Genomic DNA, 26,870 nt, shown 5'->3' on the forward strand with positions numbered 1-26,870 from the left:
CCGCGCAGCCGCTCCCCCGGCCCCAGCCCCAGCCCCAGCCCACCCCCCGCCGCCCGCCCCGGCTCCGGCAGCTGCTGCTGCTGCAGCGCGGCGCCGCCCCCGGGCTCCCCCCCGGCTGCCGCCGCTCGGGCTCTCGGCACCGCTGCCGCTGCCGCTGCCGGGCCCGGTGCGGCGGCGCGGGGCGCGGGGGGCGGGCCGGGGGCGGGCCGGGGGCCGCGGCGCGGCCGTCGGGCCCGGCGCGCCGGCTCGGGGGCCGGGGAGGACCATGCACCGCGCTGCCTCCAACCAGCGCTCGGTCTCCTCCTCCTCGGGCTCCTTCCAGCCGCCGCCGCCGCCGCCGCCGCCGCCGCTGCCGCCGCACGCCGCCGACCGGCAGCCCCTCTTCCCGGGGGGCTCCAGCAGCGGCGGCAGCCGGCGGGGCTCGGGGTCGAGCTCGGGCTCGGCGCGGGCCCGCCGCCCCCGCAGCCCCCGCAGCAGCACCGAGGAAGAGGAGGAAGAGGAGGAGGAGGAGGAGGAGGACAGCATCAGCATCAGCAAGCCCCTGGTGCCGCCGCCCGCCACCCCGCTGCCCTCCGCCGCCTCGCCGCTCCCCAGCAGCAGCAGCAGCAGCGGCGGCGGCGGCGGCGGCGGCGGGAGCCCGGGCCGCAGCATGACGGCGGCGGAGCTGTACGGGGCGGCGGCGGCGGGTGGCGGGGCGGGGGGCGGCGGGGCGGCGGCGGGGGCGCTGCTGGGGCCCGGCGGGGCTGGGGGCGGTCGCCGCTGGGGCTTCCAGGCGCTGTCCCTGGTGCTGCTGCTGGGGCAGGGCGCGCTGCTGGACCTCTACCTGATCGCCGTCACCGACCTGTACTGGTGCAGCTGGATCGCCACCGACCTGGTGCTGGCGGCCGGCTGGGGCATCTTCTTCTGCCGCAACAGCCGGGCGCGCCGCCGGGAGCGGCCCCCGCCGCCCCCCGGGCCGCCGCCGCCGCACCCGCTGCTGCTGCACGGCCCCCCCGGCGGCCGCGGGGCCGGGGGCCGCGGGGCCGGGGTCCCCCCCCGCGGCGGCGACTTCGCCTACGCGCACCTCGCCTGGCTCATCTACTCCATCGCCTTCACGCCCAAGGCGGCGCTGATCCTGGGCACCTCCATCCTGGAGCTGATCGAGCTGCGTCTGCCGCTGGGCACCACCGGCTTCCGCATCACCCTGGCGCTGTCCGCGCCGCTGCTGTACTGCCTGCTGCGGGCCATCGGCACCGAGGGCGCCGGGCAGCTGCTCCTGCCGCCGCAGCCGCCGCCTCAGCACCGCGCCGCCGCCGCCTTCCTCGCCACCTGCCTCGACCTGCTCGACAGCTTCTCCCTCCTGGAGCTGGTGCTGCAGCCCGGGCGGCCGGCGCCGCTGCCCGCCCCGCTGCGCTACCTGCTCATCGCCGTCTACTTCCTCTGCCTGGCCTCGCCCGTGCTGTGGCTCTACGAGCTCAGCGCCGCCCGCCCGCCCGGGGCCGCCCGCCTCGCCCTGCACCTCCTGCTGCCCGCCGGGCTGCTGGACGCGCCGCTCCTGGCGCTCCGCTGCCTCCTGCTCCTGCGCTACCAGCAGCCGCTCTCCCTCTTCATGCTGAAGAACCTCTTCTTCCTGACCTGCCGCGGGCTGGAGGCGCTGGAGACCTGCTGCCTCCTCCGCCCCGTCACCGCCCCGCCGCCCGCCAAGTACGGCCCCGCCGCCGCCGCCCCCGCTGCCGCCCCGCTGGCCCACGGGCTCTCCGACGTGGACGTGGGACCCCACGGGTACGTGAACGCCTTGGCGGTCACCGCCCAGGGCTGAGCCCCCCTGGCCGCCCCCCCGGAGGGGCTCCCGCCGCCTCCGGGTCCGCTCCCGGCAGAGTCTCTCTGCGTTTCTGCTCAGGTTCCTGTCTCCGTGGCCGAGCAGGGGAAGGGGACGTGGGCTTCCCTGTCAGACTCTCTCTCCTCTCCTCCCTTTCTCATGGACGAATCCAGCAGCGGAAGCTCCGCACAAACCCGACTACCTGCAGGAGCCTACGGATGACAGTTGTCCCCGGAAAACGCATCTGCCCTTCAGGACAGGACTTCTTCGAGTGCTTCTGTCTCTCCCCTGTCTGGAGGGTCCCATTCTTCCCCTCCCGCTCCCTGCCAGGACATTGTGTTGCATTGTGACCATAAAAGTTTAGTTTTTCCTTTTCCTTCTAAACAACAGGGACCAGTGCATTTTGTCCCCTCTTTTAAGAACTCCTGCTGTCCACAACAATGAGATGCGACAGGGGCCTGACCAGCAGAGACGTTCCTCCGGGATGCAGGAAGGACGGAAGGAAGCACGCTTTGGCTTCCCTAGGTCTTGCAAAGCTGCTGCCTCTGTTTCCCAGGCCTTTGCATCCCAGCTGGGGAACCTCTGGAAGCACGCTGGCCGACTGGTCACTTCAAGCCCATGAGCCACCTTCTCCTAGCCAAAAATGTCTACCTCTGTGCTTCAACCTTTTGCATCTTACATTGACTTCACATGCTGAAGAAACATGAATCCAGCATGGACATGAACCTGGGCTTAGGCCCCATTTCATAACCACCAAGACATTTATTTCTGGTGAGAACAGGGTTTACAGCAGCCTACTGCTTGCATCCCCAGGTGCTGGGGCTCTCATTTCTCTGTGAATATGCATGTTTATGGGATCAGCATTGGTTTTCTTTTTACACAGAGTGTAGGGTCTTCCTTTACGCAGCCAGAAAGGCTGGAAAGATTTCCTCTAGCCCCCTTCCATGCCTGCTTGAGAGAGTAGAGACAGGGTTAAGCCTGGAAGCTGCCCCCTCTCAAACAGCAAAGCAGAGGACGCTGGCGCTGCTCAGGGTGGGCCCCATGCTCAGTGAACCTCACTTTTCAGCACAGAAAGCAAAGTGCTGCAGGAGCCCTCAAGGCAGAGGGGCTCCCCGAGCTTTGGTGAAAGCCCCACGTATCAGCATCCTGTCCTCCTTGTGCATGTGGTTTAGGGTAGGCAGGGGAAAAACTTAATTGTTAGTAACCTCTCATAGAAACAGTTTTCTTTGTTTTTAAGCTCCATGAATGTTCGGTGGGGTTAAGGCCTGCTCTTCTGCCTGGCTGCAGCTGCTCCTGAAACCAGCCCCCTGGGAGCAGGAGCACCAGGCCACATTTGGAGGAAGGACTTTGCCCCTCCCAGGCTTATGTTTTGTTATCTGGGCAAGGCTGCAATAATCGTGAAAAATGACAGTTTCCTGTCCCAAATTTTTTTTTCGAGCTGTCCTGATGGGAAGGAGAAATAAAGCACAACCAACTGCTACCCAGAGCAGGACTGCAGGCACAGCCCAGACTTCTTCCGCACACACATTCATTCTCTCCTTCAGGGCTTGGGCTTCAGTGGGACTGAGCCTCTGTCCCACCTTCCTTTTCACAGAGTGGGATCAACTGCCTGCTCCAGTGGACTGCTACAACAAAATGTTTACAGTCTGGTAACTTCCAGCTCCCAGAGGCAGAAGCAGGGATGCCATGGGGCTCTTCTCCCCCAGCTCTCAGTGGCTGGTGGGTTTTGAGGGGCTAGAAAAGCCCCTGGAAGAGATGGGTCAATAGTGCTGTTCTGTTCAGAAGTGCAGCTAGGATGGTGGACTTGCTGCTCTCCTCCTGCCAAACGGAGAGTTGGCAAAGGCTAGGCTTAACTTTCCCACCAGTGCTTTATTACCTGAGCCCTTACGTGGGCAATTGTGTGAATTTTGGCCAGTGGCCTTTCTCTTCGGTAACTTCTTCTTGTCTGGACAATCTTGGTGCTGTGAGTGACCGTGATTGTAAAACTTGGTACTGTGAACTTTTCCTGTGTGATGTGAAATGTGTTGAGGGGATGCTAAGTTCCTGGCCAAAGGAGGTGTAATTACAGGTGTATTACGCTTGTACAGATATTTGTTTCCTTGCACCTTCCTTTTTCAGCATTAAGTAGACAGTAAAATCTCAGAAATAATTACTCAAGAGAGAATGAGGTGACACCTGAACCTAGGACTACTCCATGCTTCAGTCAAACAGCTGAAGAAATAAAAAATAAATCCCCAAACAACAAACACTGCCCAAAACAAGGTGAAGGAAAAAAAGCTATTCAACAACTATGTTTTGCTGCTCCTATGGCCAACTTCACAATAGCATCGATATGCTGAAGTGTAAACATAGTTGGGACACTAGAAGAATCACAGCAGAATTATTAACAAGTCTTACTTCAGTACCCCTTCATAGCACATAAAGTTGCTGTTTCAACATTGAGTGCCTTTTTCCAGTTAGGACATTATTGAGAAAAATGGCATATTTGAAATTTATCTAGCCATGGCATACTTAAATCATTGGCAGTGAAATCACAGTTCAACTTTGTCCGTGGATGAAAAGGTTGCCTGGGACAGACGACCCTGCAAAATGATGCTTCTGTTGTATAGAATTCCTTGGTAGAAAAAGTTGTTCTTTGTGGTGCCATGGTTTCTAGGCTGGTAGTAGGTGTGCTGTTTGGAGAGTATAAAGCTCTTGTAGTAGTTGGCTATACAGAAGCCTCCTTGCAACTAAAAGGGCACCTCTGCTGCTACTGCAATTACTTCCTACAGAAAATCATTTAAAGCTCTTCAATGTCTCATTTATAAGCCCGCTCCACCTTTTGAATTCCCTTTTCTTTGGTAATTGAGCTCACTCTTCCATTTAAACCCCTCTGCCACATAACAGATCTGTTTGCAGAAAAGAGAGATAGTGGTACTATTAAAGTACAAGCAATACCTCTCTCGATGCACCTTGCACACCTACTGTATATTCTCCCAACATTAAATTACTGGTCCAGGTCAGTAACACTTTGCTAAACAAAATTGTGCCATACTAAGACGTAGGTCCCTTGGGATTCTGTCACAAGCCTTGTAACACTACTCAGTTATTTAGAATTTTATTGCTCTTTGTTTGCTATCCTGACAAAAGAGTTGACTACTCTCAGGAGGGGAAACTGAAGTGAGAGATAAGGCCTGTGGCTGATGGACACTTGGCATCCCCCTGGCATTAATTAGAACTTGTATTTTTTAAAAAGCAAGATTGTTAAAATAAAGTTAGAAACTTGTGACTGATTTTGCTCCTTTTTTTTTTTCTTTAAGTTTTGCTGGGCTATTCAATTTTGTATTCAGGGACCAACAGATGCATTACAGTTACTTGTTTTCCTCATATTGGATTGCTAAAATAGCGCCTGGATTTTCCCATCAAACAAACTTTTTGGGAGTGAAAGCAAATTCTAAGAGCTCTAACACCAAGGGAGTTATTTGAGAAGGGAATGACTAAGGCAAGAAAATCCAGATGACACTTCTGAGCTTCCTATTTAAGTGATTTATAGGAATTCATACCACTTGAAAAAGACTCATGGGGAAAAAAAAAATCAGATTTACATGTTAATTGCTTTAAGATAAAAGAAACTTTTAGAAGTGGGATCATCAAGATGGCAATTACTCACATAATCTGGGAAATGGGTTCTCACTGGAGAAGCATTGAGATCACAGCTGCCTCTTGCTTAGCTCCTGCTGGGTTAGATCCTGTAGAGGTAGGAAGGCTCCCAGTCTTAAGTTTGGATCTCTTCAGGGACTGTCCCTTTATCATCTGGCTGCAGAGAAAGCAGCTGTCTTAGCAGTCCTGCCTCATGGAGCAGTCATGCATGGGAATTACTAACAATTCCTTTGACATTCCTTTTGAAGGGATGTGCACTTCCCACAGGTGAGGGCCCTCAGTTGTATCCAGCTCAACTCAATACAGCTGCCATGCTTTGCAGGAATTTTTTGGCATTTGTGAGCCAGTTCAGTTCTGGCTCAGCTTTGCCTCAGATTTCTATAACAAATACTAACAGAAGGAGTTAGGCAGAATGGAGGACATAGAACTCTTTAAGTAAATATATTCAAAAGGTATTCTTGGTTTTTAATTTAAGGAAAACCCCCACAATTCATAAAATTATAAAATATACATAATAAAATATTCATTGCAAGTCAAAAACTAGATCATTCTCTGAGACATCAGACTTTTAAGAAGCTGAAATAAAATTATCCTAAGATTTTTTGACAAGTAAACTTTGAAGGACAGGAAGACGACAAGCTTGTCTGAAGGCACAGGAGAAAGACCTGGGTGTATTTACATCTCACAGGCTGTTGTCCACTGGGCTGCAGAAACAGTGATAAGAAACAGGGTAAATGCCAACCTCAGCTAGTCTGCTACCCAGCCAGTGCTACAAGGGCCAATGTGCCATTACTCGCAGGGAACAATTTTTTCTAGTGCATTCAGCCCCATTTTTAAAAAACACTGGAATTGATAGAGTTACCATCACTGCTCCTGGAGGATGAACCCCTTGGTCTATTCAGTATTTCACTATGGTTAACCTGAACTACCTGTGTTTGAGTTTATACCCACACAAGTACATGTTACAGTCATTTTCACTCAGCCTCCCATAACTCAGATATAACCTCCGCTCTAAAACAGCGTCTGCTGAAGCTGAGCTTTTTTCTCCTCCAAAATAGTCTTTCATTTCTTTAATTGTGTGCCACTACCTACATCTTCAGTTCACATCTCCCTGGTGCCAAGATACCCAAAAGCAAACAGCACTGCAGCACTGTGTAGCAGGATACAGCAGATTTCCAATTCAAAGATTCTCTATTTAGCCGCAGATTTTTCTCAAAATTGTGCAACAACTCCAAATTCCATTTTTTGGTCCTTTATCTCCCTTTTCCCCCTTCCTGCTATTGCTAGTTTTCAAGCCCATACCTCCCAGCAGGGAGGCAGGGAGAGTTATGAAGACTCACAATTTAAAAGTTTATCCCACCTACTGCTCAGTTACTCCACTTGATTTCTGAATGACCATGGAAATGCAGCTGGAAATTAATGGATGAGTGGCAAAAGAAAAGTCTTCAGGCATATGAATCAACAGGTAGAAAAAGCACTAACCTAGCTGAGATTTAAGGCACACATCTTTGACACAGTATTTACAACAAAACATTTAAAATGTGTATGGAAATGGCAATGCACATTTTGCCATGCTATCTAAATCTATTTTCCAAACCCTGGCCATGACTTTTATCCAGTGCAATAGCATCAGTTCAGCTGGAGGGCATTTTGAAGGCACGAGTGGATAAGCCACAGTAATTTTTCTGCCATCTATCAGTGAGGATTCAATTTAATGCCTTTCCCCAAGGAACAGAGCTACTGCCTGTTCTTTCACAGAGGTGAGCAATATTCATTGCTTCTCCCCACAGAGACTGGAAGCAACATCACCAGTCTGCTGGGCAACCCTGCATCCCAGCAGCAGACAGATCCCACTGCTAAGTCATTTACAATACAAGGACAAGGATGGTGTTGGAAATGCAGTTTCAGTATTCTGCACGGGACCACCTTCCACCTCTGTATTTCAAATGGAGCAGGTCCCAGACAGAACCTAACAGTCCTCCAGAGACTGGTCAATGTCCATCACCTCAGCTGGATAGCTCCAGTTAGAGCTCCTCTGAATGTCCTGGAAAAACAGCTGCTTCTGGAGGCTCCTTAGACTGTTCAAGACCTCTGGAGAGAGTTCATGGGAGACTACCTGTTTTTCTTGATCCTCCTCCTCCTCTTCCTCCTCCTCCTCTACGAGGTCATCAGGAGGCAGAGGAGAACATCTAGAGATGTAGCCCTGGTCTGACTGCACTGACTGTCTTTGGTCTTTGCACTGGTCATCAAAGACCAACTGGTGCTGCCCGTCAGCCTCCTCCTGGCAGAGATACAGCTCTGAAGGAACGACACTCTGTTGATAAAGAGGGTACATAAACCCATTCAGATGGTCCCTCAGTTCACCTGAGAGGTTGGCAGGACTGTGGTCAGCTACTGCTGAAACGTCAGAGTCATCGTGGAGAATGATGTTATTCCTCATTGGAAAGCTTGTCTCCAGAAGAGGAACTCCTTCCATACAGTTCTCATTACTCAGCACATGATGACTAAGTACATTTCTGTCTTCCACGGGAGAGACTGGCTCCACTACTTGAACTAGAGGAGCCTCATCCACAGGAAGGACCACAGTCTGAGAAGCTGGATCCCCACATGGATTAAGTTGAGGCTGCAGTTTACAGCCTGTATTTTCACCTTCATGCATGTGGAGGTTGATGACATAACAGCAGTTGGGGTCAGGCTCACGCAGGTGCAGCTGGTGTTTCACAATCCCACTTGATTCACTCAGCAATGAATCCACCTGGCTCTCTCTGTTTAGGGAATGCAATTCTTCATCATTATCCAAGCAGATGGTTTCCCTCTCAAACCAGTCTGGGTGCTCAGTCTGCCAGCTCTTGAACTTCTGTACGGCCTCTTTCAACTTCCTCCCACTGGGGGTATCGACATAATTTTCAGCCGTGATTTCCTGGATTCGATGGATCCGCCCAGGTTCAAACTTCTCCAAATCCTGAATCCGAAAATAAATATCCTCAAATTTGTCCATCAGCTGGTACCTGGATGTGACATTGAACAGATCAGGTATATCTTTCTCACTGCTTATTCCCTCAAAGTAGCAGACTATGTACATCCCAAAGCAGGCTGGCTTCTTGAAATCTGGCAGGATCAAATTCAAGGCTGGGGTGAACAGGTCTCCCATTGGCTTCTGTTGATCTTGTTTGAGACACACAGGCTCACTCCCAAGCATGGCTTGCCATTTGGCCTGGGTGCCCCGAGAACACAAGATAATGATCTTTGAAGACAGGTCTTCCATTTCCTTCTTCTGCCGAGTAAGCCAGGGCAACGGCCCTAACTCCGAGATCTGATGATCTTCTAGCAGGTCTAAGGCTACAGCAGTGCCACAGACCGTCATCAGGAACTCAGCAAACTTCAGCACCACGTCCACGTACAGCAGGTGGTCAGCAGAGTACACAATCCAAACCTTCCGGGGCTTCAAGGGCGGCAGGGGGAGGTCGGTATATGGTGCTGATGAAAGACAGAAAAATATTAATTGCAGCCACATTCCCAAAATTGTAATGGTGCAAGTCAGCAGTAATCAACATAGATATTAACAAAAGGTATTAGTGACTATCAGCTTTAATGCTATTTTGGTGACGCGTGTGGACAACATCTCGTTGTACAAATTTAATATGAAAGTACAGACAGGGGAGCTGTGACTTATAATAATGCCCAGACGGTTCATCGAATTTCACCACACAAAAATAATACATCAGCTTCAAGAGGTTTGCAGATGTAGCTATATTCTCTGGTGGAGGCCTGAGTGTACCCAGCCCAAACCAATCTCCTACTGCCATGGCCTGTATCAGCAAAGATCCTAACACTACCTGTTGGTTTTCAGAAGCACCTATAGAATAGCAGACCCTTTGACAAGCCCTTCTGGACAACCGTGTGAGACTTCCAGAACACATGACACTTGCTTGATAAAACACAGGCAGGACATCTTACCAGTTTGCAAATCACTGTGGTTGGATTTCCCTTGTTGGCGTCCTGGAAGAGAGAGAAAGTCACAGTCAGTTCTGAGACATAAGATTAAGTGCTTAAAATCACAACACCTTCCACAGATTAAGTTAAATAAACAATCCTTAGTCGTGCAGGGAGATAAAACCATAGGGAGGAAGAAGCCTAATAAAAAATATACTGAACAAATACTTTGCTATGTACTTTTCCTTTGAGAGAAGACAGAATGCACTTAAAACAAACTTTCTCTATCTCCCCTAGATCCATTCAGTCTCAAGAAGTACAGAACATCCAGTTGTTCTGCCACCACTCTTTAAGGAGAAAGGGCATTTTTAAAGATGGCTTTTTCTTAAGAGGCTTCTCTGAAGAGGTGACCAAAATGTCCCCAGCTACATCTTATCTGTAAGTCTGATGTGTTAAGAAATTTTCCAAAAGATTACCAATTATTCCTCTCAGGTGAAAAAGAAAAACTTAAGCTGTGAGTTACACAGCTTCCCTGTGGTAACTGCCTCACAGCTACAGCACAAAACCACTAGGAATTAGCCCTTAAGTACCCAATTTTCCAGCTTGCTTGATGTCAACCTCTGTGTCCTGTTTTTTTCCCTTCCACCTTAATCAAAAAACATTATTTAAGCCCTAAATAGTACAAAAATTAATTTTGTAGAGTTTCAGGATCAGGGAAAAGACTACAGTGTGGACAAACAGGGCTTCTGTTCTGGAAAACTCTGCTGCAATGCAGGAGAAAAATAAACAGAAAAGATTTCTGCAGCATGAGGGCTGAACTACAAAGTTCCTTTTCCTTTTATGAGCTCTGAAGTGCTATGAACTTGTGTATGAAGAACATGAAGTACCAGACAGCATAACTCATGGAAGACTTTACTTATCTAGTGGATGGTATTAGGACGTTACAAGTGCTAAGATGCAAAACAGAAAAAGGGGTTTACATAGGCATTATCTCAGCAGTAAGGCATCAGAACAGCAAGGAACAAAACAGCAACAGAAGTAGGAAAAATACAGCTTTAGCATTGAATTTTTTTCTTCCTAGCTGGTATGAGTCTTACCTGCTCGTTTTTTAGTCATACACACCACACCTGCTATGACTGATCCCACCAGTAACACACAGATCCCAGTGATACACCAGTAGAGCCATATAAACATATCACCTGCAGTACAAAAATACTCCTCAGACATTGCCTTACACAAACAGAGCTTCACCAAAGAGCAGAAGTTTCTTGAGCAGAGGGGGCCAAGGGAGGAGGACCCTGGTTGTGCCCAAAACCATGGGTAGACCAGCACTTCCCTCTTACAATATACAGTCACTTCTCAAAATGAATTCCTGCTTTCATGATGCTGCTCTGCACCATCAGCTTGCTCCACACAAAGAACCATATGTGCAGCACACTGAAAACACAGATCAATAACCTTCCTCTAAATAGCAATGTTTACCCAGCTTTGACAGGCATGCCGCCCATGTCCTGCCTGTTCATGTAATCTATCTTAAAAAAAAAAAAAAATAAAAAAAAAGATCACCATTTTGGGTCATGTATTTTTTCAGTCTACAGGTGGTTTGTTTTTTTTTTTTCCCCCAATCTTGGGCAAACCAGCTCCTTACAGGTGTTGTAGCCAAAAAAAAAAGATGTCAAATCATTATGCACAAGTTATCTTGACATTCATGAAAATGAATATATGCAAGCTATTCTCTCCAAAAGCTGCTTTATATTATGCAAATTTTTTAACACTGAGCAAAGTGACAGAAAGTATTTTATATTAAGACTCTTGTCAAAACTGCTTCTCAAAGAATTCTGTGCAAGTGAAGTGTATCTAAAAAAAAAATTGCTCTTTAAGGTTCACACTGCATACGAATACTTGCCTCATTAAATCATGGTGAAGTAATTCTTAGCACAATTAATTCTGAACTCGGTGTTACATGAGGACTGTTGGAGAAATTTTTGACACTAGGCTCTCATCTCCATCAGACAGATCTACTGGCACAGCTCAGTTATGGTATCCGGTAGTTTGACCTTGGTGCCTCCAAAGAGGGACACCAAACAAAGAAATCCTTGGGCAATTATGCCCTGATGACCTAAATTCCCCATCCCTCACACAACAGTCTGGAGCAACAGCACGATTAGGGTGTGGGGTCTCCTCGCCCTTCACTGGTTTGGTGTTTTGTTACCAAGTGGTTGTCATGTGCTCATCTTCACATCCTCTGAGGTTGGTTTCAGGGGGGGCTTGGGTGATACAGTCACATGGGTGATATAGTCCATGATACAATAGGTTTGCTACATTTCATACACCATGACCTGTTTACTCTAGTTATTATAAGTAATATTTAAGCTATAGCTTTGTCTATTCTAACTATTATTAACATTCAGATTGTTAGCTCCAGGTTTCACTATGATCTGTCTTTAACTTACACAACACAGCCATATAATTCAGAAAAAGATCAACTTGCAGCCCAACAATTCTGGCTACTCATGTCAAACAAGCACTCACCTACCTTCAAACAGTGTAAAATTTTCAACAGGGACATTTCATTGGGTCATTCCCAGGGAGGATCATTTTTTATGCTATACAACAGGAAAAGAGCAGCAAAAAAAAGATTCAGGGTATCAGAATAACTTCTTACCTGATGGGTCTGCACCTGCAAAAGACAAGAATTACATTAAAAATTCAGCTCTCCTCTGTAAGCCAATGGGAGTCTAGATTACAGAAAAGTGGTTCTCACTTGGAGCTGGTGGACATGGGATGAAAGCAGAGTGTCTCAGACAGTCTGTGCCACAGTTCGCAAAGAATGGCTGAATCTGCAGTTGAAATAAATTCAGAAAGCATAAGTTATTCTTAAAAGCAATTTTGTTCCCTGTTTTATTTCCCCCTTGCCTCAATATTTCCTGTATTTTAGCACAGGGACACAGAACTCCCATTTCCCTTTAGCAAACAAGTTGATCAAGGATTCTGACACTAGATGTTAAGAAGGCTGGGAGCTCCTGAGGTTGCACACTTGCCATTCCCACTCCACAGTCTCTGACTTGGCAGCCCTACGCTAAGGAAAAGCCACAGACTACAGAGAACATCTATATAAAAAATATTGTCCTTTCAGCCATAATCAGTATTTCCTTAATACAGGTAATTAGAGATTAGTCAATCTCAGAACAAAATAGTGTGCAAAACCCTGTAACATTCCTAAGTTGTTCATTGCCTTGTTTGTGAAGGAAGGACACAGGGACAAGAGTGAGATCCTACCTGTATTTTGTAGCTGCAGCAAGCTTTTATGTTCTTTTCTATTTTGATTGTGACATTCACTTGCTCTTGTAGTCCACCCTGCAGAAATCAGTCGTAAGGGAAGGAAGAAAATTGAATGAAAGCAGGAAAAAAGAAAATAAGTTGACTGGAGAACATGGAATGGTCCAAAGAAGCAAAAAGCTTCTATTTTCTTTCTTTGGAACAAGAAGCCCACAGAGAACAAAATGAGTAAGGGATCTGGCCATCATCACTGTGGGTGTCCTGTGACACAGACACGGTAACACAATTAAGACAGCAGGCTAAGATTGCACAGGTAACAGGAAACAACTAGGGATGTACATTGTATAGCTTCAAATGAGTTAAACTTACAGTTTCTAAAACAATCTAAACATCTTTAGTTATGCAATGTGTAAACATTAACAAGCTTCCTTGTTTAATTAAAAGCAGCTGTCAACACTGCTGCTTCTGACATTAGAACAGACAAATAAGTTGCCCTTGTTACCTGCTGTACACAGTCAATATCATGACAATCTAAATATATTCTTTACAATGCTTAGGAAACACTCCAGAATGAGGAACATTCCTCTCTACCAGGGAAACACATGTACAGGTGTACAATCTGTGTCAGTAATAACTTAATGCATACCAGTGCACTCAGTACAAAGGATTTTAAGTGTTAAGGAATGAAGATTAAACAAACTGAATGCTGTTATATCTGCCTGCCCCCAGGGAGGGGTGGGGACTGGTACCAAATATTCAGCATTTCTCCTCCCTCAGATGCCTGAAGGGAAACATTTCTCATGCCAGAAGACACTCCGGACACTTTGAGCTTCTCAGCAACACAGACTGTGAGACTACAGAAATTGATTCTCAGCTGGAATGAAACATCTGTTATTAAAGCACTCATTCTTTATCTAAAAAAATTAACTAATGCCCTCCCGTGATCATATCTGATAAAGTACTTCAATGATTTATTGGAACTTTGCACCTCAGTTTTGGTTGATTTATTTAGCCTCCCTAGGCATTGGCTTGAAAAATGTAAAGCCCAGTCAAACATCAAATTTGACTTTGCAGATGTTTATAGACTGCTCCACGAATTGTAAAACCTCTTTTTTGATCTTTTATCCACCAAATTCCTGAAATAACATTCCTCTTTCCAAAGGCAATGAAAAATCTCCTACATCACGGCTCCGAGTCCTGGTTTAGCAACTACCTGAGACGTTTGTCTAAATCACCACAGAAGGTATAATTTGGGATGGGAATTACCTCAGTGAAATCATGTGTGATCATTTTACACTTCTTCTCATGCAGGTAACTGGCCACATGAATGTGGTATCGGGCTGGCTCCATCCATGGGGTGAAGCTCACGAGCAGAGTTGTATCATCTAGACTTTTACCCTGGATCCTGGGTTCCCACGAGCTGCCTGGAAGTAGGGAAGATACTCCTGCGTTTCATAACTATCAGAAATATTTCAGCATAGCATCCATGCCCACATGACTAAAAAATTTTTACCTGTCTTTATACATGGGATGGTTTTTTTCATCAGAGAATCGCTGCAGTCTGCAAGAAAGACCATAAGTGAGTAGTCAGAAACATTGTACTTCCATTTAGCAAAAAAACACACTTTCTTATCAGAAGCCAGATACCTAACCAAGCTCTCCCTAACGAGTGGACACCTTTGTTCCAAAGCAGTAGCAAAATTCTGTAGAAGAATAGTATTGGTTTCCAGTCTGGGCCCCTCAGTTCAGAAAGGATATTGAGGTGCTGGAGCGGGTCCAGAGAAGAGCAACAAGGCTGGTGAAGGGACTGGAGCATAAGTCCTATGGGGAGAGGCTGAGGGAGCTGGGGTTGTTTAGCCTGGAGAAGAGGAGGCTCAGAGGTGACCTCATCACCCTCTATAACTACCTGAAGGGAAGTTCTAGCCAGGTGGGGGTTGGTCTCTTCTCTCAGGCACTCAGCAATAGGACAAGGGGGCACGGGCTTAAGCCCGCCGGGGAAATTTAAGTTGGATATCAGGAGAAAATTCTTTACAGAAAGAGTAATCAGGCATTGGAATGGGCTGCCCAGAGAGGTGGTGGATTCACCATCCCTGGAGATTTTTAAACGCAGATTGGACGTGGCACTGAGTGCCATGATCTAGTAAATGGACTGGATTTGGACCAAGGGTTGGACTCGATGATCTCGGAGGTCTTTTCCAACCCAACTGATTCTATGATTCTATAGCCCCCTCCACTGATGTAATGGTGTGCTTTTTCTTTTTCTTTTCAGAACAGAGATAGTTAATAAGAAAAGACAGAAAACATACCATGCTAGTTAATACAGTAATATCTGAGAAGCCTTGCTAATGTAAGACTTGTGCAGAAAGGGTCATAAAAGTGGAATTAAAACTTCATACTGATCTCCACACCTTGTGATTGCACCACAGCAATAGACTCCTCCGAAGGCATTCTGACCCGGGAAAACTAGGAGGAATCTTTCTTGATTCCAAAGCACTCTTCCACATCTATAATTTGATTCATTTATCAGATTGTCCCTGCTCTTTGGGAATTTCTTCAGAGTCAAATCCAGAATTATGCATTCAACTTGGCATTGTGGGATTTACAAGTCTCAGCCTAAACTATGCCTCCCCTCCAGGGTTTGGATAAAGAAAAAGGAAAAAATCCCTGCTTAGACAGTTGAAACAAAATGTTGCATCTCTTACATTTCCAATTTTCAAAGCTGGAAAATTTACAGTGCTCCTGTAATTCATGTGTAAGAATGTATTAGGTTTCTGAAGAAGAGTGGAGGATAAAAGCCAGGAAGTTCTTAGTGCGACCAGGTATAAAAAAGATAAGGGGGTTGAGAATCAAGTGTTCCCTCTCCTTTTCCGGCTCACATTGACTGATACACTCCATACCTTGCCATTTTATAACTACAAAATCAGGTTGACAACTAAAAGAAGTTAAGAAAAAAGTTAAGAATCAGTTTTCAAGCTCTGTATTAAGTGCCAAATACTTAAAAGCCAGTCAGTGCAGCCAGAGGGCACTGCAGATGCTCAGCATCCTTGAGGAAAACCACAAAAATTCATTTAGCAACAGGAAAATTTTCACATACGCAAGAAAGGGTCAGGCACTTGGCACTATCAAGTTTCTTGGTAAATTATGTCTAACTCTGCCTTTGAAATGCAACTTCACATGTGTAAGCTTTAATACTAGAAGCCAAACTTTACTCCTTGGAATTTCAAAATTCTGGCCTGTATTTCCAGCTTCCACAAGCAGAGGGGCAACTCTGAAAGATTTTAAATTAAAGTAGCAGCGACATTCTGCAGAGAACATGAAAGATTCCTCCACAGCCCCACTCACGTAGGTGAAATCGCTTTGTGCTTGCTCAACTGACGAGCACTTCAGCAACAAAACTTAGGAGATGTAACTCACATTCAATTAGCCCCTCAGAGGAGCACTCATTTTCCTTTTCAGGTTTAACTGTGAAATTTCTCTTTAGCCATAGCTGCAGCAGAATTCTGGACAAGCTACAAATGCAATTTCTCAGAAATCAGCAGCCCAAGTCCAAGGCTTTGTCCAGCTTTCCAGAAAGCATGTAACAATTTTTACAGCAGTATCTTCCATGCAGAAACTACAGTCAACTGGAATCAAAGGTCCGTCCTTCACGGAATAGTCCCTCCACACACACCTTATTCCAAGCAGAGACTTGACAAACTTCTGGACACAGGATCCCAGAAATAAGGATGGTGATTTGTAGTAAAAATGATACAAACATTTTGGGTATGTACCACAGGGGTACTGGAGATCGGCTAGCACCATGGATTTTCTGAACAGCAATATCCAAAAAGGACAACAGGGTTTTTTAATACTGCCACCCTATTGCCAAACTGGCTCACAGTTCACGGGTCTGGACCGGAAAAACACCCAACCAACAGGTCCACAAACCACTACAGTCCCAAGCTCAAGGCCTAAGTGAACTAGAGCATCTCTTACCAGGCACTGTGACAGACGTGGACTTGCAGTTGTAGTCTCCATTTACACCCAGCTTGGGCAGGTGGTAGACAGTCACTTGGTAAGTCTGGCCAGGTTCTACTTCAAAACGGTCAAAAGTGAAATTCCACTGAAAACAAAACACATCCACATGGACTTAAAAGGACAATGATGTTCTTTAAAGGTACTGAAACTAACAGCTGACTTGGCCCTGTTCCACTGTGTTCCCTCATCCCACGTAACCCTTTTACTGCAGCCTGACTACAGAAAAATGGAACTTAAGTGTACTAAATGTACCAGTCCCTTGGTCTGTCTCAACTCTTCTGTTTGGAATGAGTTTATATCTTTGAACTGATACAACAGTTTTATGCCAAACAACTGTGTGGTTTCCATTAAATTACATTCCAAACTGAAAGGAGATTAGGCTAAAATACACAGTTTCAAGACTAAAATTTCAGTCGTGTATGAATCTTGCAGTGCTGTGCAAGTGCTAAGCATTTAGTATTGCACTTACACATATGCAGTTTTGTACTTGGTCATTCCATACATATTATCCTAAATCTATACTGTTCTCCACATCAGCAATACTGTGCAAATTGTGGGAGAGGCACTGGCTCCAGAAGATAAGCTAACTATGGCCAAATTCTGTGTGGTAAGGAAAAAATTCCAGATTCCTTATTGTTTATAAAGGGAGCTGTGGATGCTCAGCATTTTTCTGATGAGTTTCCCAGAAGGAGTGTAAGCTGAAGGACCACCCCCAAGGTTGGCACTTTCCTCCACAGCAAGAGAGTATAGGAAAGAAGTGGAAATAAAAGGAAGGGCTAAGGTAAAAAAAGCTATAAAATGCCATAGCTCTCAGGCAGAATCCAAAAACTTCTAAAAACTAAGCAACATCCAGACCTTGGTTGTGGTAGGCACCAAACAAGAGCAATAATTTTTAAAACCTGAGGGATGGGAAGAGTGAAAGAGAAACTGGAAATGACTGCAGATGTCAAGTCCAATATCTTGACTATTTCACCAACTCTTCTAACCAGTCTGTACTTTTTAATCAATAACCTTGCTGCAAGACAATGAAAGCAGAAACAAAGTCATGAACTAGGAGAAGTAGTTTAAAGCCCTTGGCACTCACCCGGCCTCCATCCGGACGGACCTGAAGAGGCAAATTGTTCTGGAAGTCAAACTGGGCACAGACCTGTTGATTGCTGTTCACCTGCAGCACGGCGAGCTCTGCCCCTTCCAGACAGCGGATGCTGGCTGCAGGCACAGGGACACAGAGACATGCCTGTCTTTTCCTGCCATCTGCACATGCAGAGGTTGCAACCCCCCCCAGAGGTCACCACTGTGCTCAGCCTTGTCACAGCCTTACTCCTTTGAAGCGCTGGGGATCCCAACACAAAGATAACTGGCCACGAAAAGTGAGCGTGCAGGGTTGACTGACAGCACTCTCAGCTTAAAGGTTGTCCTGCATGGCAAGAGCTACATCTTTGCAGATGAAGGAGCAAAGGAGAAGGCAACTGCATTCTTCCACGCTCCCTGGCAGTTCCATAGATTCAGTGTTGTGTTTAGCTCTGCCCCTCAAAGCTGCTTCATGCAGTTTGGGCCCCAAAGTAAATACGCTTTTGTTTTGGTACACACAGTCCCAATGAGAAAGTTTATAACCACAGCTGAAGAAAATGACTGTGTTACCTGAGTCACACCTGCTTCTACACTACTATAGCTATAGGCCATAACTATATAGCCCTCAGACATAGGCCCTGCAGAAGGAAGAAATGAATGTGTTTCATTCCGTCTTAAATCTGTGCAAAACTTTGGACAAGAGTGTGCAAGGGAAGCATCACTTACAAACAATTAAAGACACTTGGAGAGTGAGAAAACTTGACTTACTAGTACTAATTTATGCTCCAGCAATGGGACAATTATTCCTTTATGAAGACACACACCCATATAGGAAACCTAAGTTACAAGGACGAGATTATAACCCCCAAATCAACAAAATTAAGCAGCCAAACTCCTAAATTTCAAAGGTCTGCTTTCGTGACAGTGAAAGACTTGAAGTCATAATTCTCACAAGACCACACCTATTTCCTCTGCTTCGTGCTCAAATTAAACAACCATCACTTACCATCAGTAGCCACTTTCCATTCTATCTGAAGCACAGGGAGCAGTTTTCCATCCACCTGACGGAAAACATGAGAAGAGACATAAAGACTGCTTGGAGCAGAAGGAGTCCAACCTGGAAGCTTCAGCCAGCTCGACTCCATGCAGGTACCTGTCCAGCAAATGAAAACCACCATTCAGAGGGGGGTTGAAGAAGCTCTGCTTAATGGCAGTTATGGTCTGCCCTTTGGGTCAGGGTTATCCTGAAGGCAAAACTGGGTGACAGACAGCTCCCCAATTCAAAAAGGCAGTTTTCAGCATGGAAGTACTTTGTAAATTGCCTGTAATATTCTGAACTCGTTCTAGGAGCTTATACTTCCTCTTTTCCTGAAAATCCATTAGTAATTACCTCAATCAATGTATTCAGGCTAAACAGGTCAAGGAAGTTTGCTCAGTATCTCCTGTAGCAAGTCCATACATTGGTGCTGAAGTGAACCCATGTTAGTACTAATTACCAGCCTTCCAATCATAAGAAATCTGTCAGATACCCAGGGAAATTCTTCCAACTGTTAATTACTTTGTGTCTAAAAACTGCTTTACCTCAAATCTGAATATACATCTGAATTTAGCTTCCAACAGTGTTATGCTTTACCTAAATTAATGAGCTCTCTGGACAGAAAAATAAACTACTCTAGTCAAGACAGTGTTAGGGAAAACTGGTGCTGTAATCTCATCAGAAAGTGAAATCAGGTATGACAGGCATTAGACAGACACGATCTACTTAGATTTTGTAAGACATTTGACTTATCAGAGCATGTAAAAAATAGCACAGTCAGGCCCCCCAAAGTACACTTTCAGTCTGTTTTGCTGGGTTAGTGATGGGAACAGTGGGCACTGTCCCTTCTGGTAACAGCATGGTTTTATACTTAGGAAGTAATTAGACAATCCCCACATGCTCATTCTACCAAAAAATATCTATAAAAAGCCTGACAAGAATAAAGTACCTTTCAGAAAAGAGTGTGCTAGGCACTAAAAAAAATATATTTCCCCTAGAGCAGAAAAACACAACAAGAGCCATAAGGCAGAATTTAAACCAAATATTCAAATAAGGCAGCATTTTAATGGCGGAGCTGCAGTTTGGCTTAGCCTTGTTGTCAAGATGTATTCCAATGGCTGTCTGCCAGTGGGAAATATGATCCAATCTAATCCCACCAAATCCCTCTCCTGCCAAAAAAAGTTTAAAACCTGGGTATTTTCAGCATAGTCATCTCCCTGACCTGGTAAGCCAAGCAATAATACTACAAAAAGCACTACTGGCTACAAAAATACTTGTGCCAGTCCAATACAGGATTGGGCACTGAGGCAGGAATGAGCCTGCTTAGAACAGGGACTGCAAGGAAAGGCCAAGGAGTTCTGCACCACTGTCCAGTTGCCTCTGGGTATCAAGTGGACAACTATAGAACATTCTCTTTTTTTTTAAGAACATTACCCATAATTACATTAAAGTGCTTCAGATGCATGCCATTGCTAAGACTTGACCCCCAACACCCAATAATTTACATTAATTGCTCTCAACTGCCCACCTCTATGCCTTCTTTTTAATTCTAGTCCATACATTAATTTTTCATCAAGTACTATCATAGATAGAATGACTTGTAATGAACATTTACTGGTAAACTTGTCCTAAAATTCCCATTTCTTTAAAAATGATGATCCCAGCTTTAGATAGAAACTGAACAAGATAGGTTGGGTTCCACCCATGCCACTGCCCACCCCCAAACTCTATCCCAAAAAAGACATAACTTTCCATTCCTCTTCTAGCCAGTGCTTATTAAGGGATGAAACTGGAATCTCCCAAAGCAAAGCAAGACAGCAGTGCTTCACTTCACAACTCTGATTCCAGCAGGAAAAACATGCTGTATGAACCCTTGTTAAAAAAAGAAAATAAAAAAAGCATGATCTGATGAGAAAACAGCAATGAAGGAAAAAAATACTTACTATTTCTTACGAGACAGTTTAAATCCTGTGGGGGGAAAGAAACAAGAATGTTACTCTCAGAATAGAAACTGGATTGACAGTAATTTGCCTCTGCTTGGTGGCAGGAGAAGGGCAGGAAAAAAACAATTCAGTGAATTTAGTGACGCACACAAACGGGAAGAATTTACCATCATGGAAACACTGCACAAAGTGGTTCATCAGAAAACCAAAGGAGAGGATGAGGAGCCATCAGTCTGTTGATGAGGATTCAGAACTTGAACTTGACAATGAAGACCTCTCTTACCTTTATAACACTGGGTTTGTGGCACTAACTCCAAAAACACCCCAAGATGGACAGTCCCATAGGATGCTAGATGGGAGTCCTGGTACAAGCAGCCCCAAAAGCTGTGCAGCTGTGCCCTGTGTGGGGCAGAGTAGCTCTAACATAATCAAAAGCAAAATAAATCTGAACTTAATGTCAATATAAGGACAAGCAAGAGGTACTTTTCACTATTTTTGTTGTGCTCAAAAGGTCAAGTCAGCCACAACGAGGGGAGTCAACATGATCAATTTGAATATAAATACCAATTTAGTCTAAACTGTACTTTACTGCATCTAATTATTGCAGACAAATGTACAGATAAATCCTCCATTGTGTATATAGATCCTGTTGGACTTAAGAGAAACTGGTTACAAGTATAGTTAATAGAAATATTATTGAAACTTTGTACCTCCCAGATCAGGTTTCCCTCCCCCCATGCCACTGCAGGACATTCTCACAAAGTACCTGCAACCTACATCCTTTGATAAAGGGAAAAACCTAAAAAGCAAAGAAGTGAATGCTGATTAAACCAAACCAAAACCAGTTAAACTACAATCATTTAACAAAGGGAAAAATAAAAATTGTAAAGTGCCAGCATGGAAAAGTCAATTAAACTATGAAAATTACTCCTAACACTTAACCAGACTTTTTTAGGTAAACTATTTAGCCTGACAATGTTCTTTGTGTAAAAAGGTGCAGTAGTTTCGTCTAATTTTCTTCAGAGCAGCTGATAGGGTGCATTTCACTGAGGGGAAGGAGTGAGCAGCCACATGGGGCTGAGCTGCTGGCTGGGGTGAACCAATGAGAGGTAACAAAAATAACTAGCTACTAACCATGGGGCTTTTTGTAATTGAATGACTTCTATTAAACCCTATCACTTAACATTCAGTCATTTTGTCCTTGTTCTGTTGCAATTACTCTGATAACAGCAGTGGCAAAGTGTCTGGGCTGGCAAATGGTCAGGGCATCACTGCTGTACTGGACAGGCTGGAACTCCAGTGTGAACCAGAGTCAAGGGGATGAGTCCATGGTGGAGCAGAGATCCACCTACAGCCCATGGAGGGACCCCATGCTAGAGGAGCTGGATGCTCAAAGGCAGCTGTGAGCCTGTGGGAAGCCCATGCTGGAGCTGGCTCCTGGCAGGACCTGTGGACCCACGGAGAGAGGAGCCCATGCTGGAGCAGGTTTGCTGGCAGGGCTTGTGACCCTGTGGGGCACCCACGCTGGAGCAGCCGGTTCCTGATGGACTGCACCCTGTGAAAGGGACCCACGCTGGAGAAGTTTGTGAAGGACTGCTGCCTGTGGGAAGGACTCACGTCAGAGAACTTCATGGAGGACTGTCTCCCACGGTGGGACCCCACGCTGGAGGAGGGAGAGTGCGAGATCCCTCTGCCCCCTGTGGTGAAGACCACGGTGAAGCAGGCTGTTCCCTGGCAGCCCACGGTGGGCTATAGCAGGAATCTCTTATTGCAGCCAGGCTGGGAGCAAGGGGAGGAGTTCATTGCAATGTTAAACCATATAAGATGGCCCAAAAGGACCAGAAGTGGAGACTGTAATGGAAATACCTTTAAATGGTTCTAACTCGTCATTTGAATGGCATGTTATAGGAATTAGTGTAACAGGAACCACCTGAACCTCAGGAGGACAAGCCTTACAAGAAGCAGTGCAAGTGCAGCAGTGACCAGACCTGAGCTGGATTTAGTGCCCAATAAGTCCTCCAACACACCACCTCTCCTGTCCTGAGTGACCACCATAACAGATGGAGCACAACATCATGGACTAAATGAACTCAATGGACATTTTGCGGAGACTTTGCAGGAGCGGCCCATAAACTAAGGGAATGACACAGCTGGAACAGACGACCCCAACTAGCCAAAGGGATAGTCCATACCATCACGCTTGGCGCATAAAGCTGGGGGAAGAAGGAGAAAGGGGGGAGGAATGTTTGCAGCGATGGCATTTGTCTTCCCAAGTCATTATTAAGCATGGTGGAGCCCTGCTGTCCTGAATACCTCCCCACCCACTGGAAGTGGTGAATGAATTCCTTGTTTTTCTCTGCTTGTGTGCACAGCTTTTGCTTTACTTATTAAACTGTCTTTATCCCAAACACTCACTTTTTCTCACTTTTACCCTTCTGATTCTCTCCCCCATCCTGCGAGGGGAGAGAGTGAGTGGCTGCATGCTGCTTAATTGCCAGTTGGGCTTAAACCATTACATTGAAAAAGCACATATTTAGATGATACAGTAGAAATAAAATGACAGCAATGATTGTTTCTGGTTGCCTACACAGAGCTAGAAGCATGTAAGAAGCACTGACAGAACAGAGATGTGTCAGTCTGCATACAACAGACAAGCAGATAAACAGGAGGAGAAGGAACAAAAATTAAGAGCTCTGCAGAAAAGCTGAAGATGGAGCTCACAGTCAGGCAACATGCTCTGCACATTATTACAGAAGGGGCTTAAATTGAAATGTTCTCTTCTCAGCAGCTTCCTATTGCCTTTCAGGCCCGACAAGCAAAGCTACACAGAGGGGAGGCATAAATATGAGAAGCAGACGATTGTGAGGTGATGCTGAAACTATTATCAGCAGAAGAGGACAGGCACAGTCAACTCGTCATGTTTACTTGCCATATTTTCACAGAAAGATAAGCAACTGTTTCCTTCGCTCTTTTTAAATGATTTTTGTTTTGCTTTTGACATTAAAAAAACCCCCAAACCCAAATAGACCATATGCCTCAGAGAATCAGAAGAATCTGAAAAAAAAAAAAAAAAAAAAAAAAGAGAAACTGATTAACAGTATCATCCCATAGCAATTCAATTAAAGTAACATGGGGCCAAGATTTCCCAGCAGGATGTTGTGGTAACTAACAAGAAACCACTGCTGAGCTGGGCAAGTGTCCAGTTTTCCTTTAAAGAGTGGCTGCTGAATGGGAAGGGGTCCAGCTTTCCAAAATCCTCCTCTTGCCTATGAGCGATTCTGTGTATTTTCTGAGGCTTGGGTGATTTGAAGTTTACTGCAGTTTCCCCTTTCTGATTCCTCAATAAAAAGAAATAAAGATCAAGTGGACATGAACACACTACAGGAATAACTGCTGAAGGGTGATGTGCTTAAGGCTTGTAGGAAACAACCATCTTTTACAAAATTGTTTTGATTTTTTAAAGCATTTTTCTCTATAGTTTCTAAATTTTTCTCTTGCCCTCATATAAATTCTCAGCAAAATCAGATTCAAAACCAGCACTAAGTGGACCACAGTTTATGTCAACATCCTACACAGCAAAAAGATGCCACAGAGGGGAATGAGAGAAGCCAGTCAATAGCAAAGGCAAAATGAACACCTTTGTAAAGCCTTCCTCACATGCACCACCACTGCTCATCTTCATGAGAGATGTTACATCAATTCTTCTCCAGAGACTTGTAGTGAATATCCACCAAGCTGGTAAGATAGGTTTCAAAGACCCAACTACCCAACTATGCATTCCTCCAGGACACCAAGGCATGCCATGTTTGGAAACAGCTACAGCCCAGTGACTGAACACAGTCACTTCACACTTGATGAACAACCAGATGGGTATATAAGCTGTGAGATGTTTTTCCCCTGCGCATAGTAAAAAACTCCTGCAGATGACATATTCAAATATTCCTTACCAGAAGGAACTGGACTTGCAGCTGTGCTATTCAGCCCTACAGCTGAGCAGGTTTGATGGAGTGGTGGTGAATAAAGCCCATTGAGTGCATTTGTTGACATTTTAGTAAGATGAGCTGTTAACAAGCATTTAGTTTTACTTTCACAATTTACAGGTGTCTAACGACACTGACATGAGACTTTCCCTCCACCACTTTCTCTTTCGAGCAGCCTTTGCCGCATGAGAGTTTTGCTGAAAAAGTTTTGCTGTTGCTCACCCTGACCTGCTGCAAAGCTCGGCAACGGCAGTGGGTGGGTTAGAAAAAGGAAGTGGGTCTCCCCCACCCTGCTCAGCAACAGCTTCTCTTTTGAACGACACCACAGTCACACACTGGGAGGGTTACTGAATCATGCTCCGAAAACGGTGCAACCAACAGAAAGGGAAGGGGAAACTGTTTTCAACTGTCAAAACTTCAGTTGATGGTACTTTTTTCTGTTTGTGTCAGCAGCTTCACAATTGCTTCTAGAGAGGCTCCTCGGGGGCTTAAGACAACGCCTTTTTCGTAAGTCTATCTGCATTTTAGAAACCTGCTTTTTGATAGAAAAGGCCAAAGTAGCAGCCTTGCACATTAAGTGATCTGTGAGCACACCCAGAGCGTGGGGCAACACCGCTCCTCAGTGAAAGTTGGGGATGCACTGGTGAAGCCCTCAACAAGTTACTGTGGTTCACATTTCCTAAAAAAAAAAAGGAGGTACAAGACAGCAAGACACAGTCAGGCAAAGCCCAAGCATCCAAGGACTCACAGAAACTCTCTAATAATTTATCTCAATCTCCATGTGACAATCGTTTGGGATATTGTGGTTATGCGAGATGCCTAAGCAATATTGTAATGTCTTCTTTCCACTTTCCCAAGATTTTGCATTTTGTAACTCCATAATGCCCAGCCTAAAGTAAAATTGCAGAAGTGGTCTGTTTTCTTGGGGTCTTTGTAATAGGAGTGAAGGCAGCAGAGCGGAGGTCAGGTAAAAGAGAGGTAAGGATAGAGTCAAACATTAGGAAAGGAGTCGGAAAGTCAGACTAGACAAAAAACAGGAAATGTGTACAGGAAAAGATTACAGAAGCTTTCATCCCAAAGGACAGATTTTGTTTTATATTTGTTTATAGCTGCACCTGACTAGCTGCCTTCGCTAGACTGCTGAAAGTGCATCATGACATACAAAACTGTCTAGGTTAGAAGATAACTGCCCCTTTTCCTGTTTATGCATGAACCGCTATCGTTGTCAGAGATAAAAAGCAAAAGCAGATCTCTCCCTTATTCTACACACTCCTTACATGTATCTTAGGTACAAAAAACCCAACAGTGACCATCGACAAAACAAATCTAAATCAAACCCCAAAAACCAGCAGAGGGAGCGACCAGAACCAGCTCGGAGTTCATACTCTGGGGTGCCAAAGTCAGCTCATGTTGGTTAGTTCACCTTTTATACGGACCCCAAATCTGCACCTCCTCTCTGGCTGGGTTCACAGGGAGAAAACGCAACCAAAATCTGCCAGTTCAAAACTCTCAAGCATATGTTTGTTTCCTTACTCCTTCACAAGCGATTCCCTGCTTTCTCCTAAAAGAAAAACCACAAAAAAACCCAAAACAAACCAACCCCCAGCTGCAAGGAACAGCTTAAAACATTTAGGACGTGAGGCAACGCCAGCGATTAGCAAAGACTCACATCCTGCCCAGTGACTCCGGGCGGCCCCCCGGAGATGTCAGTGACCGGCGCTTCCCGGCGGCCATCGCACGGCCAGCCGAGTCCTGCGGAGCTTGGAATGCTCCCCCGCTCCCAGGCTCCGCTCCGCACCGGCGCTCCCGGGCACAGCGACACGGCGCCGGCCGCCGCTTCCCCCATCCCAACTTCCCGGCTCCTCGCCCCCGCTCGGGCCGCGGCGCTCCCGGGCGCTGCCCGCGCTTACCGGCTGGGAGCAGGTGAAGGGCGGCGCGGCGTCCAGCAGCAGCCGCAGGGCCGCGCCGGGGGTCAGCAACAGGAGGGGCGGCAGCAGCAGGAGCAGCGGTCCCAGCGGCCCCGCGCCCGCCATCGCCTCCCGCCACCGCCGCCCCGGGCCTTCCGGGCCCCGACCTGCGCGGGGCGGCGCCGGCCGCACCTGAGGAGGGGCCGGGGCGGTGCTGAGGCGGGACCGCGGGGCCCCGGCCCCGCCCGCCATGTGGGGCCGGTTGTT

At 46.2% G+C, this 26,870-nt stretch overlaps 2 protein-coding genes across 3 annotated transcripts; one reads left to right on the forward strand and one right to left on the reverse strand.

The window, feature by feature from the left end:
- The first annotated feature begins 125 nt into the window (after window positions 1–125).
- On the forward strand, window positions 126–5,070 carry TMEM121B (transmembrane protein 121B). The gene is made up of 2 exons (XM_039383133.1): window positions 126–682; window positions 728–5,070. The coding sequence occupies exons 1-2, from the start codon at window positions 266–268 to the stop codon at window positions 1,796–1,798; spliced, it is 1,488 nt and encodes a 495-aa protein (XP_039239067.1). The 5' UTR covers window positions 126–265; the 3' UTR covers window positions 1,799–5,070.
- Window positions 5,071–5,877: 807 nt separating this feature from the next.
- Window positions 5,878–26,870, reverse strand: IL17RA (interleukin 17 receptor A). 2 transcript variants are annotated; one of them, XM_027726711.2, is made up of 12 exons: window positions 26,607–26,870; window positions 20,717–20,741; window positions 18,744–18,890; window positions 17,751–17,875; window positions 16,625–16,751; window positions 14,163–14,210; window positions 13,916–14,073; window positions 12,650–12,727; window positions 12,135–12,210; window positions 12,036–12,050; window positions 9,395–9,436; window positions 5,878–8,914 (listed from the first exon to the last, which is right to left on the reverse strand). In XM_027726711.2, the coding sequence occupies exons 1-12, from the start codon at window positions 26,853–26,855 to the stop codon at window positions 7,407–7,409; spliced, it is 2,598 nt and encodes an 865-aa protein (XP_027582512.2). In that variant the 5' UTR covers window positions 26,856–26,870; the 3' UTR covers window positions 5,878–7,406. The 2 variants fall into 2 exon arrangements, with proteins under 2 accessions (XP_027582512.2, XP_039239162.1); XM_039383228.1 differs by lacking the exon at window positions 26,607–26,870 and adding an exon at window positions 26,366–26,589.

Source organism: Pipra filicauda, unplaced genomic scaffold (genome assembly GCF_003945595.2).
Source record: "Pipra filicauda isolate LSUMZ 115617 unplaced genomic scaffold, ASM394559v2 scaffold2_size9829703_pilon, whole genome shotgun sequence".
NCBI lineage: Eukaryota > Metazoa > Chordata > Aves > Passeriformes > Pipridae > Pipra > Pipra filicauda.